Here is a 16,439-nt window from a genome sequence, read left to right on the forward strand (position 1 = left end):
AGTCGCAGTGTAATCAGATCTCTTGTGAGCACTTTATAAAGTCACCGTGCCGTTCGTCTGCCGTCTTCCCGGATGGCATCAGCTCGTGATTTATGCCATGCCAGGTTGCACCAGATTCCGTCTCATCACTGGCACTCCCAGATCCCGGCCTACCTCCTGACTCATCTACTTCTCCTTCACTCAGCGACTTTCAGCAGAGCACAAGCCCGAACGTGTTGTATTGTGCTGTTTTTAATGCGTAGGTGGGGAGCAACACTGATAGAGACAGACATAGTAAGAGCAAAGGATTGGCTTATTCCCAGTCGGGCTAGAGTTGTTCCCCTTTAATGAACATGAAGCATGGTTTGTTGTTGGACTAATAGTCTGTTGAGGCTACCGTGGGTGGAAGAACTACCGTCTCCTCCAACAAAGTACTTCTTTGCTGACTTTTTTCCAATTTAGTAACTTTAGGAAGAAGCCTAACTACAAATGTTACAGAAAGCTTTTCCACATTTTTTTTTTCCCTCTTGCGAGACTCCATTATAGCTGCACTGGATGTATCTCGACATAATGATGTTACATCATCTATTTTAAGGGCATTTTCTGCAGAAGTCGGTAAAATCTGACCCCAAAATGTATCCAGAGTGCACTGACATCTGTTTCTAAAAGCATTTTGACTGTGGTCCATTAGGCAGTTAGTATGTATGTACAGATGGACCCGACAGTCAGCGTGACGCATAGAGGGCTTGCGCTCCAGTGGAAACGGCTTTTCGTGTCAATGTCCGGAGAAGATGAACGCATAATTCTTTCCTGTCTAAAATGACACTTGTGCCCGCTGCTTCACCCCGAAGGACTCGCTGCAATTTACACATTCCTGAAGTGCTAAATCTTGGAAAGTGTCAGAGGGTCAGCAGAATCTGTGGCGCGCTCATTACATAACAGTGTCTCACTTAACGTGCCCTACCTGCGTGAGAAAATGGAGCCCGCGAGAACGGTTCAAACTGTCGAGCAGCCGTTCGGAAGAAGCACGGCACACACGAGCAACACACTACACTCATAACAATCCCTATCTCATCCCAACCCAATCCTAACGGGCTGGATACAAGCCATAACACAGAGCTAAAGCGCTCTCCGAGCAATGAACATCATTTTCAGGAGTCATTTAGAACTCAAGTGGTTGCATTGTTGACTATCTGGCATCAACACCACCCTCCCCTCGACCCCAGCCGCGCACTCCGTACACCTGGAAACCGGCACCACCCTGAACACTCACTCACTCACTCACTCACTCACTCACTCACACAACACCCAGCTGAAATGGCATTTAAGCTGTTGCATAATCCTTGGCAACCTGACTGCACAAAAGGCAGACTACAGCCCCTGGAGTCAGATTACACCAAAATCACTTCTCTAGACGTGTAAATGTTACGAGTATAAAAGGAGTGATTCAACAAACGTACGCTGCAGTAATGTTACCGTGTGTCTGAGACAGCCAAGAAATGCCAGTTACCTAACCACGGAAATGTTACGTGTCCTGCCCTCACGGACCCTCACCTCAGTGAAACCACCGTAACAAGACCGAGATAGTGACAAACTAACAGCCAAGTATATTTAAACACATGTCACATTTCTAGATGAAGTCTGCCTCAGGATTCTTAATGTTAGGTGCTGCTGTGGGATACAGAGTTGACCAGGATTAAAACTAGGGCTGCAAAATTCTGGGAATATTGAGGGTGAAAGCTTTCCATGGTAATTTATTGGAATTTGTGGGAAATAACAGGAACAGAGTGGAAATATAGGGGGTTATGATTAGTAGAACTAGATGAGCTAAGTCATTTAACACGACTGAATGGAAATGGAATCAGTCAATCAAGCTATATCCCACATCTGCATCTGCAAAAACCATCAGCAGGTGTTAACAAGTCAAACACTGTGAACTTCGCTTAAGGCTACCGTGCAGGCCAACTGAAATAACACTCCGGGGTTGTACTAATGCTGAATTTCTACTTAAGTGACGCTGAAAATCTGCCTGTACATGTGATTTGAGGGTGCGCCGATGATGCCATGAGAGCCAGTATTGCTAAAAAAAAAAAAAAAGGCCCAATTTGTGAGAAAGTGATTGCATACACATGTTCTTCTGCATGTGAACTTTTGACCACCAGGCACGAAACTGCAAACTTCTCAGGAGCTTTTGTTTTGCAGAACGCTGCTTGAGGATTGCTCAAAAAAGGCCCAGCCAAAAGCTGAGTCCATGTAAAACAAACCCGGCGACAGACTTTCCCTGCAATCACAATATCTGTCAGGTTTTACCGAAGTGCCTTATCATCACCATCGCAATAACATATTCAGCAGGGCTCTTTTTTCAAAGCGCTGCAGTGATATATTTTCAGTACATGCTGATGTCAAGGTCAGGCAGACCCATGAAAGGCTCTGATAGACATGAAGTGTTTACAGAGAGACTGCCTGTGCACCAAAACAAATCACAGCCTCTCAATGTCTATATATAAAGCGCTCCACGTATGTTCATGCCTGTGTACATATGCGTGTCCGTGTACAATCATGTGCGTGTAGTTTCCTGGCCACGACCATACTCCCTCTGGACCGAGTTCTGGGCATCATAACCTCATTCCTCCTCACTCTTAAGTAAACTCATCTCGGCTCTCCTCTGGGAAACAGGGCTGACTGCTGCTGGTCACTCTGAGGAATGTGTTACTGCTTTGTACGGACCATCTCTCTCTTGTTTTGAACAAATCTGTGGCAGCGAGACAGATTCCCCCCGGTGGGAGCGGGCTCTTTCTGAGGAGAATGGAAAAAGTGCATCACAACATCGCCTGTGAAACTCTGTATGGAGTGCACAACATTCCTCGAACGAGTGTGTGTGTGTGTGCGTGTGTGTTTCACTATGTAGCAATATTGCCCAAGACGTGACACTGGAGACAGAATCAATAGCAGAAAATGAGAAGATCTTAAAAGCCAGGGTTGATAACCGGATGTATGTTGAATGTATGTCACTTGAACGCACCGTGTGGATGTGAACCACTGACATCTGACATTTAACGGGCGTGAGAGATGAGAACACGGTGTACAGGTAGGGCACACATTAGAAATGTGTATCATACCACACACACACACACACAAACCTCACAGTGCCAGCTGCAAGGAATGCTCTGTTTGTCCAGTAGCCCGGTTTCATCGCTATGCCTATAATCTGACTGTACCCTGAGGGGGACCTGCTGCTTAAAATGGAAATAGCAGGGCACTAAGTGACCTTTCAAAGCTCGGCGGAGCCATCCACTCTGAGCATGTTGAGCAACGAGTTCAGATGCAACACTCTCGTACTGAAGGCAGCTGCTGTGTGCTGAAACAAATATGAGTTAAGGGCCGTGGTGGACAACAGTTACAAGCAACTCTTATCAAGTGTCAGCAACACACACACACACAAAATCTCACTGATGTCATGTTTTTTTTAAAGAGGCTACCTGCAGCCACTGCTTTGTTATCTATTCACTCCAGCTGTTTGCCCCCAAATGAGGCCATCCAAGAGTTAAAGGCGCTTCACGAACCAGCCCTGACATCGCTCCGACAGCCGAGCAGACAACACATCTTGCTGTTAAAAAAAACGAGGAAATGGCGAAAATAAAATGCGACAGCAGTTTCTAATTAAGACTGCGAGCTCATAGCGCCACGGCTCCCGCTGCGTTCCACTGAATTTGAACAGAAAGAAGCACAAAACCTTACCTGGCTTTCTGAGATAACGCCGTCTTGATGGTGTAACCTCAGGAAGGGTTGAGAAGATGATCTCCTGAATTGGATTAACGAAGAGGCGGCCAACCAGTCAGGCGGAGGAGGAAGAGGAGGAGGAGGAGGAGGAGGTGGAGGATATCTCTGAAGGGGTGATGCCCATGTTCATTATGTGTCCCTCCAACAGCGGGGTGGGAACATTTGACCCGCTACTGTCGCCTACAGCGCCTCAGACCAGGCCCTGCTGAAATAAGCATCGGTGGAAACAGCGGAGATAAATAAGCAGAGCAGAGGGAAGCTGCAGCTGACTGTGTCCTGTCTGTTTTGCTTGACAGTAGGGTTTGTTTGTACACCGGAACCGCGGTCTACTCTCGATTACTGACGGGTGCGCAACGTCCAAGCCGTCAGTCTGCAAGCACGAATCCTGCGTAAAGCAAGAGGGTATCTTGTCCTAGAGGAATCCGGGGGCGGTGTGTTTACCTTTCCGCCGTTCCTGCTGCCGTGCTCGGTGGGAGATCAGCTGCTCCGCACTGGAGAGACGCCATTTGTTTCGTGAGAGGCTTCCCGTCTGCTGCCCTGCGCTGCCGCTTTAAGGAGAGCTCAGCACCCGCCAGCCTTGCACAAACAACAGCGCCCCTTGCTGTCAGAATACTGCAGTCGCATTTTTTTTTTCTAAGAATCGTGCTCGTCTGATACTCCTCGTGTAAAATAACATAACCTAAAAGCAGCAGAACACACCTAATGCGTGCGTAAAGGCGCACGCATGAGCGGTGGAGGGTGCATACTGAGGTCAGGCGTACTAGAAGGAGCGGCATTAAGAAGGAATTAGAAAATCTTTATATTAAAAAAATAAATAAATTGCAGCACAGTGACCCAGTTAAAGACAATAAATGATTAAAACTTAGCCTTGATATGCACACACACACACACACGCACACATATTCTCATGGTAAGACAAAAATGATGAGTTAGAAAGTCAAAATTATGTATTTCGTGTCTCAATTTTAACTTTTCTTCCTCGTGTTTATGACTTTTTATGTCATATTTATGATTTTCTTCCCATTGGAGTATTAATTCATCAAGCTCAGTTTTCATCTTCTCCTTTTCTTTGTGTGGTGAAAATGAAAACTGTGAACATTTTATTTCCTGACTTGGAGAAAAAAGTGGCGGAGCACTACACCTATGCCTAAAAGTAGTCTTTATTCTCATAATAGTTTGACTTTCTTCTTGTAAAATTACGACTACGACTTTTTCTTTAAATATAATGACTCATAACATGTTCTGACTTTATTCTCACAATATTATGTGATTTTTCTTGATATATAATGACATTTCTTTCTCATAATATTAGGACTTTACTGTCATATTGCGACTGTCATAAAATTACAATTTAAGTCTCATAATATTGACATCTTTCTTGAAATATTATGACATTTTGTCTCTTAAAATTATGACTTTATTCTCATAATACAACACATTTTTTTCTTGTTAAATTACAATTTAATTCTCATAATATTATGAAATTTTTCTGACAGTCTGATGTTGAATTTTAAGATTAAAGGGCCAATATGTATGGCTTTTGATTGAATACATAAACACATATTGTCAACAGAATGTGAATAAAAAGCAGTTTTAACATTAAGAACCCTGTATTATGTTGCAGAGATATATAGCTATGCAGCTATCCCTGTCCCGGCCCAAAGCTCCTGTGCTGGTGGCGTAAACACTAACACTCTCCTGTTCCCCGGGCTGTCCGAACTGCTAATTGCAGAGCTAACTAGCTAACGGCAGCTACAGTTAGCAGCATTTAGCAATTACTCGATGATATGCTGCCCCCTATTTGTTTTGAGTATATATTTGACAGGAGGCCAAATCTTACATATTGCACCTTTAATTATCTGATAAATGATTTGATTAGCCTCATTGCAGTTTTAATTCTGGTTTGGCCATGTAAAACACTTTGTATTGAACAAAATAGTATAAAATATATTAAAGTTGTTGAAAGCAAAAGTGATGTATGTCTTCAACATCACCTTATACAGTAACCTTCAGGCCACAATGGATGACATAACTTTGACACTTTTTTTGTTGAGGTATTTTTATTAAAATAATATATTATAAATTTATTTGCTCACAAACAGATGTGTATGCAGTGCAAGGAAATACAATATATCAATCTAAAAAAATGTTTACTTCAATAGTTCAGCATTATATTAACTTATAAAAGTAACAGACACACACTGATGAAAAACACTTATTGTACAAATGATCTGCGTTAACACATAAAAAGGCAAAAGGTAAAGCGTAATGGAGCTGCTGGTTTTCACCACTCCAGCTTCATGTCAGCTTTGCTCCACACATATTTCCCTCCTCTCTTGAGAAACATCCTTTCATCAAAGCCACTGAAGCGAATGGCCTCCTTCACACCGACATCAAGGATGGACATGGATGGGTCTTTCCTTCCCTCTCGGCAGTCCAGGAAACGCATCTGAAAAAGGACGAACGATTAAATCAGCTGCATACATCCAAATTACTTACAGGGCAAAATAAGTAAAAACATGCACATTTAAATGATCAGAATCAAACCAAACTGAAACCTTTGAATTCCATTCAGTAAAATACACATTTGATGACTTATTTTAGGGAAGAAAATATGAAAAAGCATTATAGGTCTCCTTTTAAAACTGACTTTAAGCAAACATAATAATGCAATCACACTTACAGTTACATTAAGGAATGACCCGTGTGCAGTGTGTATGCACCGATTTGAAGAGGATGTGTGTTTAGACCATAAACAATATCAGGTACTTACATATTCATCCAGGATCAGGTAGGAATTCCTCATCTGTGAAGACAACCAAGACCACAAACTTGAATTTTGACAACTGATTCACAACACTGTCACACTATATTTAGATCTAACACTGCTGATGTCGCTCCACTCCCAATAGAAAGAGATATAGGATGAATCGATCTCTGCAATGCTACATTTCTGTTGGGACAGCAATGAATGTGGTTGACATGCATCCATCTGTAACTATTTATCCCAGCTAACATTGGGCAAGTGGTGGGGTACACCAGTCTCATGCCCAGATCGTCAAATACCAATCAAAATAAAATACCAAATCGGGTCTTTAGCATTGGACAGAAAGCCTTGGTATTTTACGATCTGGGAATAAGACAATCAACTATATTTCTCCAGAATTACTTAATAATATGGAAAGATCGCTCCGGCCTACCTTCTCATTGGACTCTGGAACAAGGCAGGAGACGCTGCTGTGTTTGTCCAGAAACTCCTGAAACTGTTCCTCGCTGATGACGAACCTCTCCGCCTCTCTCAAGGCTTCCTCTCCTGCATTTTCCCCATCAATCAACAGACACTGGAACACCTGAAGCACATTCAGAGGAGGTGAGTATTTGTGTCAAGGCGCTGGCATTGCAAACGTGCCGCACACTCCCTTTCCGTCGTTACCTTCCAGCGGACTGGGTCGAGCTGGGTGATGCTCTCTGTCATGTCCTCGTCCACGTTGAAGGTGTTGATGACCGAGTTGAGTTTGAATGCCACTTTGTACTGCTGGCACCAGTCGCGGATCTTGTAGAGGTTGTCGAGGTGGCTCTTCTTGCCCTGAGCTCTGCCAATCAGCTGGTTGGTTGCTTCATCAAAGCTGTCACAAGAGATGGCCAGGATGTCCAGATGGTCGCCTGATGGAGAGAGAGAGAGAGAGACAGAGAGTGTAACATTTACACTGGTGCCAAATGAGGACATTCTTCTTCTTCTCAGATCAAAAATTTGCTCCCAACACGCGTGCGATCTGGTAAAAAAAGTGTAAACAAAACGAGAATGAATTTGTCCCACAAAGTTTGAACTAACTTGCAGCCTCACCGTATTTCTGGAACCACCTCTCTTTGATCATGCTTCCGTTGCTGACGATGCTGACGCTCGGGAGCTGCAGGTCCTGTTTGCAGAACTGAACCAACTTCCCCAGGAAGTCTCCTTTCTCGTGCAGAAACGGCTCTCCGCCAGAGAAATTGATCTTTTCCATGCCTGAAAAACACAGCAATGAATTTCACTGCATGTTGTTTTTTTTTTAACATTTGTGTTTACTGTACTTAAGCACAAAATTGAGGCACTTGAATTTTACCTCAGCACTTCTATTTTTCATGCAGCTCTACTCCACTACATCTCAGATGCAATAGCTGTACTATTTACTAGTTACTATTCAGATTATGATTTTCCATTCCCTTCCTGTTCACTGAAAAACCTCGAATTTAGAACTGAGAACTCTTTTTAAAAACAGAATAAACTATTCCCCAAATGTATTGACTTTTATTTATTCAGGTAAACTAACTTGAGAACACTTCTTAAACTAAATAAACTATTTAAAAACACTATTGGATTAACTTAAAAAGTGCAGTCATAGTACTGAAAACAGGATGTTTTTCTGAGCATACATGGTTCTGCAGCAGTAAAATACAACATAGCAACATCATGTAGAAATGGCCATTTTGTGCGATTTGGCGCCCCCTACAGTTTCTGAGTGCAACACCACTGTTGTAAATACAAATCCCAGGTCTGTAATAATTTGTCAGACATCATATAGGTGCCGTGTAACGCTGTGATACCGCCCTCCCAGTGACAGAGACACCATGCACCCTATTACAAGACACTACCATCAAAATAAATTACTGTTATTTTAAAGTAAAAAAGTGACATAATGTTGCTCTGATTATCCTAACATACTGTACTGTTACTTAATTTTAATGCAAGACTTTTACTTCAAAGTCCAACTTCACTGGAGTATTTTCTCAGTGTGGTATCAGTACTTTTAGCCAGTGGCGTACAGGATCTCAATACTTCTTCCACCACTGCAAAACACCACAACACACTCATCTGTGAGATTTACCTGAGTCCTTCAGAAGTCTGAGCCCCCTCTTGGCTTCCTCCAGAGGCAGGACGAACGACGTTTTCGCAGTGTGGAAACAAAACCCACATTTGTAATTGCACTTGCGCGTAAAGTGGTAGTTGACGCTCGTTGGAGTGTGGGCTTCGCTTTCATCCAGCTGGCTGTCCGCAGGTGAGACAGGTGAGGCTGTCCCCTTGCAGGCTCCTGCTGTCCACCAGCGAACTGTTGAAAAGACGCTCGTCAGAACGCAGCACAGGGTGCTGATGCAGAGCTGCAGCAGCAGCCCGGGAGAGGCGACGACAGAGGAGATTTGCATCTTGGACCTGACACAATCACACCTGCTGTGTTTTGGACTGCGCGGCTGTGGGGCGCGTCTTTATATAGAGGGCTGCAGGGTGTGTTTTTTTACGTGCAGAGAGGGAATGTAGCCCAGCTGGTCAACTTTAGTTTCTGTTTACAAACATCAGAAACGAAACCCGGCTGGGTGATGAACAGATGCAGTCATGCGGCGCTGCATCACGTGATAACAAATAGACCTTCAGTCTTACACTGATGATGCAGCAAGAACAACTTTATGGATGTTAGTGATATGAAATGCAATTAAATATAATACATATTACAATACAGCCTTTATTATAGGCCTATATATTACAAGCATGCATGCTTAGGTTAGTCCTAACAATGCTTTTAATGATTTTTAAAGGAGCATTCTGTAGTTTTGGGGAGGAAATGTTAATCAGAAGAGAAGATCTTCGTTAACTGAACAAACTCAATAAATAAACTCTCACGGCTGAGGGAGCTGAATAAACAAACTGACCTACAGTTTCACTTTGTTTACATGTGGCGGACCCTGCCACCTTTCTTGCTTCAAACAGTGAGAACAGCTTGTTTATTCAGTTGTGGAAGAAATAAATATTTCTGAGTTTGTGTTTTTACCTCATTAATATTGTAAATATTAAAATTCTGGGTTTGGATTTCTTCTCCAAAACTACACAGTGCCCCTTTAAACCCTGCACAGAAGCAAATCAGTCGAATGCATGTTTGTAAAGGGATGTCTGCTGGTGCTGTTTTTGTTTTAAACAATATATTATAATGATTTAAAGGATTATTGCAGTTTTCAGCCCTATACACACACATTGTATTTTCTCTGCAAGCCCGTAGTTTCTTTCATTAGTTTCATTTCATCCATGTCCAGTCTAGCCAGTATGCAATTGATTGAGGTGAGCAGCACCTTCCATAATGATGTTAAAGAGACACCACCTAACTGTGACACATCCAGCAACTATCTGAGATGAGATAAGTATTTCTCAGAATCAGCAGTATAGACTCCTAAGTTTCGTTTTCGCCTCTTCACCGCAGTCACTTTCGTTTTTCCTTCAGCGTCTAGCTTATGTAACACAGCCCAGTAACTACCACACAACCAGACCGGAAACTGATCACAACAATCTCGTGTGACAGATGGCGCGTCGCGCAATGTCTCTTCTCCCCCAGTGGTCCTCTCGTGTGTTTTCTCTGGAGCTGGATGGAGCCCCCTTCTACTTCTCACTTCAAGAAAAGCACCGAGGAGAAGAAGTGCCGCGGGTGTTCCGAGGAGTCCAGCCATGCGACAGGTGCTACTCTGTCCTCGTCTGCAGCAGCGACAGAGTCAGACGAGCCAAGTTTTACTGGGAGCTGAGAGACAAACTGCTGAGAGACCTGCCTCCAGACTGCGATGTGTCCCCCATGTCCTCTTTTCTGCCAAATGTCAAGGGCTCTCTGATCAGCGGCTTCTTTCTAAAAGAGTCCTCTCACAGCTCAGAACGAGTTTTGCGAGATTTAATCCGGAACGATCCAGTGCTCGTGTGTTCATACCTGAGAGGTGGCGACGGCCAGCTGTGGACTCAACATCTGTGGTCTCATCCAGACAGCCAAACGTCAGAGCAGTACTGTGTGGTGCCGTCAGAAGCGCCTGAATATCACCCAGCTACCCTCAACATCATCAACTCTGATGTGTTCTACAGCTTCGAGGAGGCCTGTGAAGTTATGAGAAAGGTTCTTATAGTCGCTGATGGAATGTAACTAAGTACATTTACTCAAGTAGCCTACAGTACTAAAGTTACCATTTCTTGAGTATTTGTACTTTCTGTTACTTCATACTTCCACTCCTCCACATTTTTACTCACTATCTTTCAGTGATGTAATGTAACTGAGTACATTTACTCAAGTACAGTTTTCTTGAGTATTTGTACTTTCTGTTCCTTCATACTTCCCCTCCTCCACATTTCTACTCACTAACTTTCAGTGATGTAATGTAACTGGGTACATTTACTCAAGTACAGTACTTAAGTACAATATTCTTGACTATTTCTACTTTCTGTTACTTTTATGCTTCCACTCCTCCACATTTTTACTCACTATCTTTCAGTGATGGAGTGTAACTGAGTACATTTACTCAAGTACAGTACTACAATTTTCTTGAGTATTTCTACTTTCTGTTACTTTATACTTTATACTCCTTTACATTTTGGAGGCAAATGTTGCACATTTTACTCCACTACATTTATTTGACAACTTTAGTTACTAGTTACTTTGTAGATTATATGCTGTATCAGAGCCAAATGAGCACATTTTTATATTAATTTATTTGATTGCCAATTGGATAAAAAAAAAACATTGATTCTAATAATCAGAAAAAAATGAATATCAATAGTATGCAGTATATGTATATCATATATTATGATTTACTTGTACTTTTAATACTCAAGTACATTTATTGTCAGAAAATTGCAGTTATACTTGAGTACATTTAATATCAGATACTTTAAGACTTTTACTCAAGTACTATTCACATGGGTGACTTTGACTTTTACCAAAGTAATATTTTTAACACAATATCTTTACTTTTACTTAAAGTTGGACGGTTGGGGTACTGCTTATAGTCTCAAGGTATACATTTTACAATTACATAGAGTGTGAAAATATTGGCTAAATGGCACCCTCATGTGGTCGAGGAAGGTATTGCAGTGTGCACCAAGTGATCCAAAGTGGCACTTGATTATTCCATTTATCTATCAGTGCAGCCAGGTGGCCTGCAGTATGCTCACGTGCACCGCAGTCTATGACTCCCTCCTGCCTCCTCTAACAGCAGCAAACTGATTGTGTTTCTGTTCTGCAGTGTGGTGACATCATCCCAGAGGCAACGTCTGTTATGGAGCTGCTGCCCAGCGGAGCGGAGGCCAGAAGCAAACCAGACTTCCCTGTTATTGTCATAGAGGGCCTGGATGCCACAGGTTAATGCCATTACCTCATAAATAAATATGGGAATCGGCCTGATGTATAGATGTCTCGTTAAAGTGATGGCTGGTTGTTCTCTGCTAAAGCCATTATCTGCCAGCGGGCTTCGCCTAATGGAATATCAAGTATCATGACCTCAGAAAAGTTACATCACTGTGAGAATGGTTTATTGAAGAGCTCGCTCATCTAATACTCTTTGCAAACCTCATGAAAGCTCAAGCGTGTAGGTAGGATGGGAAGTCAGTCAACTTTTCAAGAGTCCCTTATTCACTTCACTATTCACAATTCACACACAAAATAGGATGAATTCAACCTTTTATACCCAGCCTTGGTGTTTCTGCTTTGTTTATCTTCCCCTCACAGGTAAGACCACTCTGACTGAGTCTCTGAGGGATTCTCTAGGGGCCACTCTTCTGCGGTCCCCTCCCCAGTGCCTGTCCCCCTTGAGGGCCCGCTTTGATCGAGAGCCGCCCCTCATCCGCAGGGCCTTCTACGCTCTGGGGAACTACATCACAGCGGAGCAAGTCGGCCAGCAGGGCATGAAGACACCTGTCATCGTTGACAGGTAAAGACAGCTGAGATGTCGCAGGTGTTGTGAAGTATGTGACCTGTTTTGTGATAGAAGGGGACAACAGATGGACTCCACAGGGATCTCGACCTACAACTCAGTGTTTAGCATCTCCTATTCCTGCGAGGATAGTTCATCCGTCCGTCCATCTATTCATCAATCACCTTTCAATCCACCCTCTATTATCCCATCCCCAGATTCTGGCACAGCACAGCAGCTTACGCCATCGCCACAGCAGTGAGCGGTCCGGTGTGCAACCTTCCAGCAGAGGGCTCAGAGGTTTACCGTTGGCCCGGTGACCTGCTCCAGCCCAGCCTGGTGGTCTTACTCACCCTGGACCCTGAGGAGAGGAGGAGGAGGCTGAGGGACAGAGGTCAAGGAAAGACTGAGGAGGAGCAAGAGCTGGACCACAACCAGCTTTTCAGACTCAAGTGAGGTCTTTGGAGTACATGTATATAATATGTGTAGGGTACATACGAGTTTGAGTTTATAATAAGTTAATAATCGGGCATTTTAAATATTTATGTTGATTTTTTAGTCTCTAAAATGTCTGAAAATTGTGAAAAACGCTTATCACAATATCCCAGAAACACAAGCTAATGTCTTCATGTTGCGGTCCGAACAGTCCGACACCTAGAAATATAAAATGAACCTTCATAACAAACGGAAAATCAACAGATACTCAGATTTGAGATTAGGAACACCCTTTAGCTTGATGTGTTAGGCAATTAAATATCAAAATAGTTGGCATTGGATTTTCATGCAAACGGACTGATCTATTAATCGACTTCACATTTCTCATTACTCTGCCTGCAGTGAAAAGAACTGGCAGTGACTGAGTTAGTTTTCTAATGCAAATAAACTAATATTTCTTTAAATCGTAACAACCACTTTACATTACCCACAATGCAACTTAACCACTGAGTGACATCACTGTAGGCGGTTTATCAGGTTATATGCAGCTTCCTCTGGAGCCACAAAAGGCTTTTTTCATTCATTCAGTAGCACTCCCCAAGACCTTTAATGTGTTAAATAGGTGGAGTTACCCTTTAAGGGCAGTTTTTGCTAACAAAGCCTGGAAATCCATTTTATTCATTTTTTTAATTTATTTATTTATTTAGTACATTTTAATATATCATCCACATTTTAAATACAGTGACTGAATATTCTTAAGCATTAAACATGCATTGCTCTTTGAAAGGCTGTATTTACATTGTTATGATTTTATATTATCATTATATCAGTGGCTGAAAATGGTCTTAAAATGACAATAATAACATATGCCATATTGTCCAACAGATGTAGTTATGGTGACGGGCTGTATTGTGTGCACAATTCCGTTGATCTGACTGAGTTACAACATGACAGCATGGTACCCAGAGTGGGTAATGACAGAAAAAAGGAGAGAGAAAAAAAAACAACAAAAACACAATAGACACACTTAGCTATGTGACATGCGCGCACAAATGTTCCACAGTCTGTGATGAAGAAAAGTTCTGTCCGAGTGTGAAAACATGAAAGCGCAGATGGACGACAAACTGTACCCCTGCACGTTTCACTGAGTCAGGTCAGCTCAGTCTTAGTCTGATCCATCAAACACTTAACAATCAATTACTGTCCCGCGGGGGAAGCAGCTGATGAGAAAGAACAGGTGATTAGTTGCTGAGCTGTTGTGCTCCATTAAGCTGGTCAAAACTCGCAGGAACTGCCGGCCCAGTTAGTCGCTCCGCAGACAGGTCGATGGCTACTTTAATTCATCCTCTATCCTGACATAATGGCCTTTCCACACGGGACAGCCAGATGTTGGACCAGCAGAATTAGAAAGCGGAGGGAGCTGAATGTCTGCCGCAGAGAGAGTGAGAGATTCTGCAGACTTGGTCAATCACTTTCACGAGGACTATGCTTCATTTGTCTCAGGAAACGGTTGCGCTCGGAGCCATCTGTGTTGCTTCTCGTGCTCAGTTTCTCAGATGTTGCGCATTTATCACTCTCAAAACTGTGAACAGTCAAAATACTCAAAGTGGTCCTGAAAACAGATTATTCAGTGTAGTGTAAAGTGTCGTTTGCTGTGTTTACATGCTTATTTCCTTCACTTGTTCGTGTGTCTCTGCAGAGTGGAGGAGGCTTACCGGAGGATCAGCGGCCCAGCTTGTGTCACCGTGGATGCTAGTCCTTCTGCAGACCAAGTGCTCCAACAAGTGCAGCTTTTAATTAGGGGCAAATGCCACTTGTAAGCAGTTCTCCATCTCCCCTGCTGTCAGCAAAGCATCAAGTGGACGCAGTACCTTCTTGCGCCACTGGGTGCCAGTAAGGTGTTGTGAATGTAGGAGGAATGGTGATGGCCAGATTGGAGTGTGGAGAGGAGATTCTATTCAGAATGAGTAAAGGTTGAATGGCCAGGGGCCAGAACTGCATGCTACAATCAGAAATACATATTCATGTAGACACACACAGATTCTGACACACACACACACACAAGTACTGTCAGGAAGAAGTGTGCATTTAACTGCTGTTATGACCCCTCAGAAATCAGACGCAGTGTAGCCCTTCAGACACAGTGTAGCTGCACTTATTGACTTGTATTTGGACCGACACTGAGGAAATGGATAGAAACATTTGTATAAGCACCACGCAGCTGGATTTCCTTTAAGCACACAAACATCCAGGTCTCAAAATATACAACAGAGAATGAAGACATTGAGAGCAAAGATAGGATCTAACTGTCATTCAGATAAAAGACTGTCATTCAAAAAAAAAATTCAAATTAAAAGACAGTGACAATAAATGTTTGTGTGACAGATTATGTCGTACACAAGCCTGACAAAGATGTTTGTAATACAAGCTGTATGAATGTACCAGCATGTTTGTGTTATAGCTTGCTTATGTAAGTGCATATGAACTCTCTGTGAACACATTGTTTTGCTGTACAGCAGATGGCAGATCCCTTTAGTTCTGTTCTTCTAAAACTTTTTTCTGTCATGCCTCCCTTCAGTAGCTGAATAAAGTTCATGCCCCCCACCCTCCATCTTTTGTTTTTTTAATCACTCGTTAAAGCTACTACTAGGAGTTTTTAACTGGTTTTGCACTCGGTAGGCTAGGGGAATAAATTATAATCCGAAGAGACATAAATAAACTTACTTTCTTCATTTTCATGACTTAATAAACAAACTGATCTTAAAGGACAACACAATTTCATACTCTTTTACTTGTTACCACATTAATATTGTAAATATAACAATTCTGAGTTTGAATTACTTCTCCAAAACTACATAGTGCCCCTTTAACGCCTGCCACCAGGTCTGCGCGTAGGCTGGAAGAGCCCATGTTTACATTTTCCAAGGCAAAGTTTGCCCGTTAAAAATGTTTTTGATGGTGGAAACACTATCAACAACGTATCAAAATCAACAACATATCAAATTCCCATTAACAATAATCAGATATGCAACTAATAAAAAAAAAAAAATACTCAGATCAGATTCATTCATCTTTATTCAAAGGTGAAATATGTAAGAATTTGCTTCCTGTTGAATGCATACTCAAAACAAGTACGGGGCAGTATATCACCTAGGTAGCCACTAACTGCTGTTAACTGCAGCTGCCGTTAGCTATTTGGCTCAGTTAGCAGCGCAGCTAGTGACTGTGAGCTCAGAGCTTTGGGGGAGTGTTGGTGTTTACACTGCCAGCAAGGGAGTTTTGGAACGGGACCGGATGTGCCGAGCTGGTTAGCATGCTAGCCCCATGTAAATATCTCCGCAACACAATACATAGACGTCATAATGTCAGAACTGTTATTTCTCCACATTCTGTTGATAATTTTTGAATGTTTTAAACTATAATTCATACATATTGCACCTTTAACTCCATATTTTCTTCCACGCCCTCCATGCAGTGACTCCAACCTCTCCCCCTTTCCTCAGTTTGAGCTCAACTGTGTGTAATGGACACAACTGATGTCACTTGTATTGATAACCTGT

The 16,439-nt window shown here is 42.6% G+C and overlaps 3 protein-coding genes across 3 annotated transcripts in view; 1 reads left to right on the forward strand and 2 right to left on the reverse strand.

Annotated features, from left to right (window-relative positions):
- rnf144aa (ring finger protein 144aa) overlaps positions 1-4,268 on the reverse strand; it is a 31,498-nt gene extending 27,230 nt beyond the window's left edge. The window contains exons 1-2 of the mRNA XM_073483270.1: positions 4,201-4,268; positions 3,718-3,964 (exon numbers count right to left, since the gene is read on the reverse strand). The gene's annotated coding sequence lies outside the window, so the exon portion shown is untranslated. The remainder of the gene's footprint in view (positions 1-3,717; positions 3,965-4,200) is intronic.
- A 1,542-nt stretch (positions 4,269-5,810) lies between these two features.
- Positions 5,811-9,023, reverse strand: rsad2 (radical S-adenosyl methionine domain containing 2). Its single transcript, XM_073483347.1, has 6 exons — positions 8,625-9,023; positions 7,604-7,765; positions 7,193-7,422; positions 6,960-7,109; positions 6,533-6,565; positions 5,811-6,208 (listed from the first exon to the last, which is right to left on the reverse strand). Exons 1-6 carry the CDS (start codon positions 8,938-8,940, stop codon positions 6,044-6,046), a joined length of 1,056 nt encoding a protein of 351 aa, XP_073339448.1. The 5' UTR covers positions 8,941-9,023; the 3' UTR covers positions 5,811-6,043.
- Positions 9,024-10,038: 1,015 nt separating this feature from the next.
- Positions 10,039-15,488, forward strand: cmpk2 (cytidine monophosphate (UMP-CMP) kinase 2, mitochondrial). The gene is made up of 5 exons (XM_073483348.1): positions 10,039-10,655; positions 11,779-11,893; positions 12,261-12,462; positions 12,663-12,896; positions 14,579-15,488. Exons 1-5 carry the CDS (start codon positions 10,083-10,085, stop codon positions 14,697-14,699), a joined length of 1,245 nt encoding a protein of 414 aa, XP_073339449.1. The 5' UTR covers positions 10,039-10,082; the 3' UTR covers positions 14,700-15,488.
- The last annotated feature ends 951 nt before the right edge of the window (positions 15,489-16,439 follow it).

The sequence above is a fragment of the Pagrus major genome, chromosome 16 (assembly GCF_040436345.1).
Source record: "Pagrus major chromosome 16, Pma_NU_1.0".
Classification (NCBI taxonomy): Eukaryota; Metazoa; Chordata; class Actinopteri; order Spariformes; family Sparidae; genus Pagrus; species Pagrus major.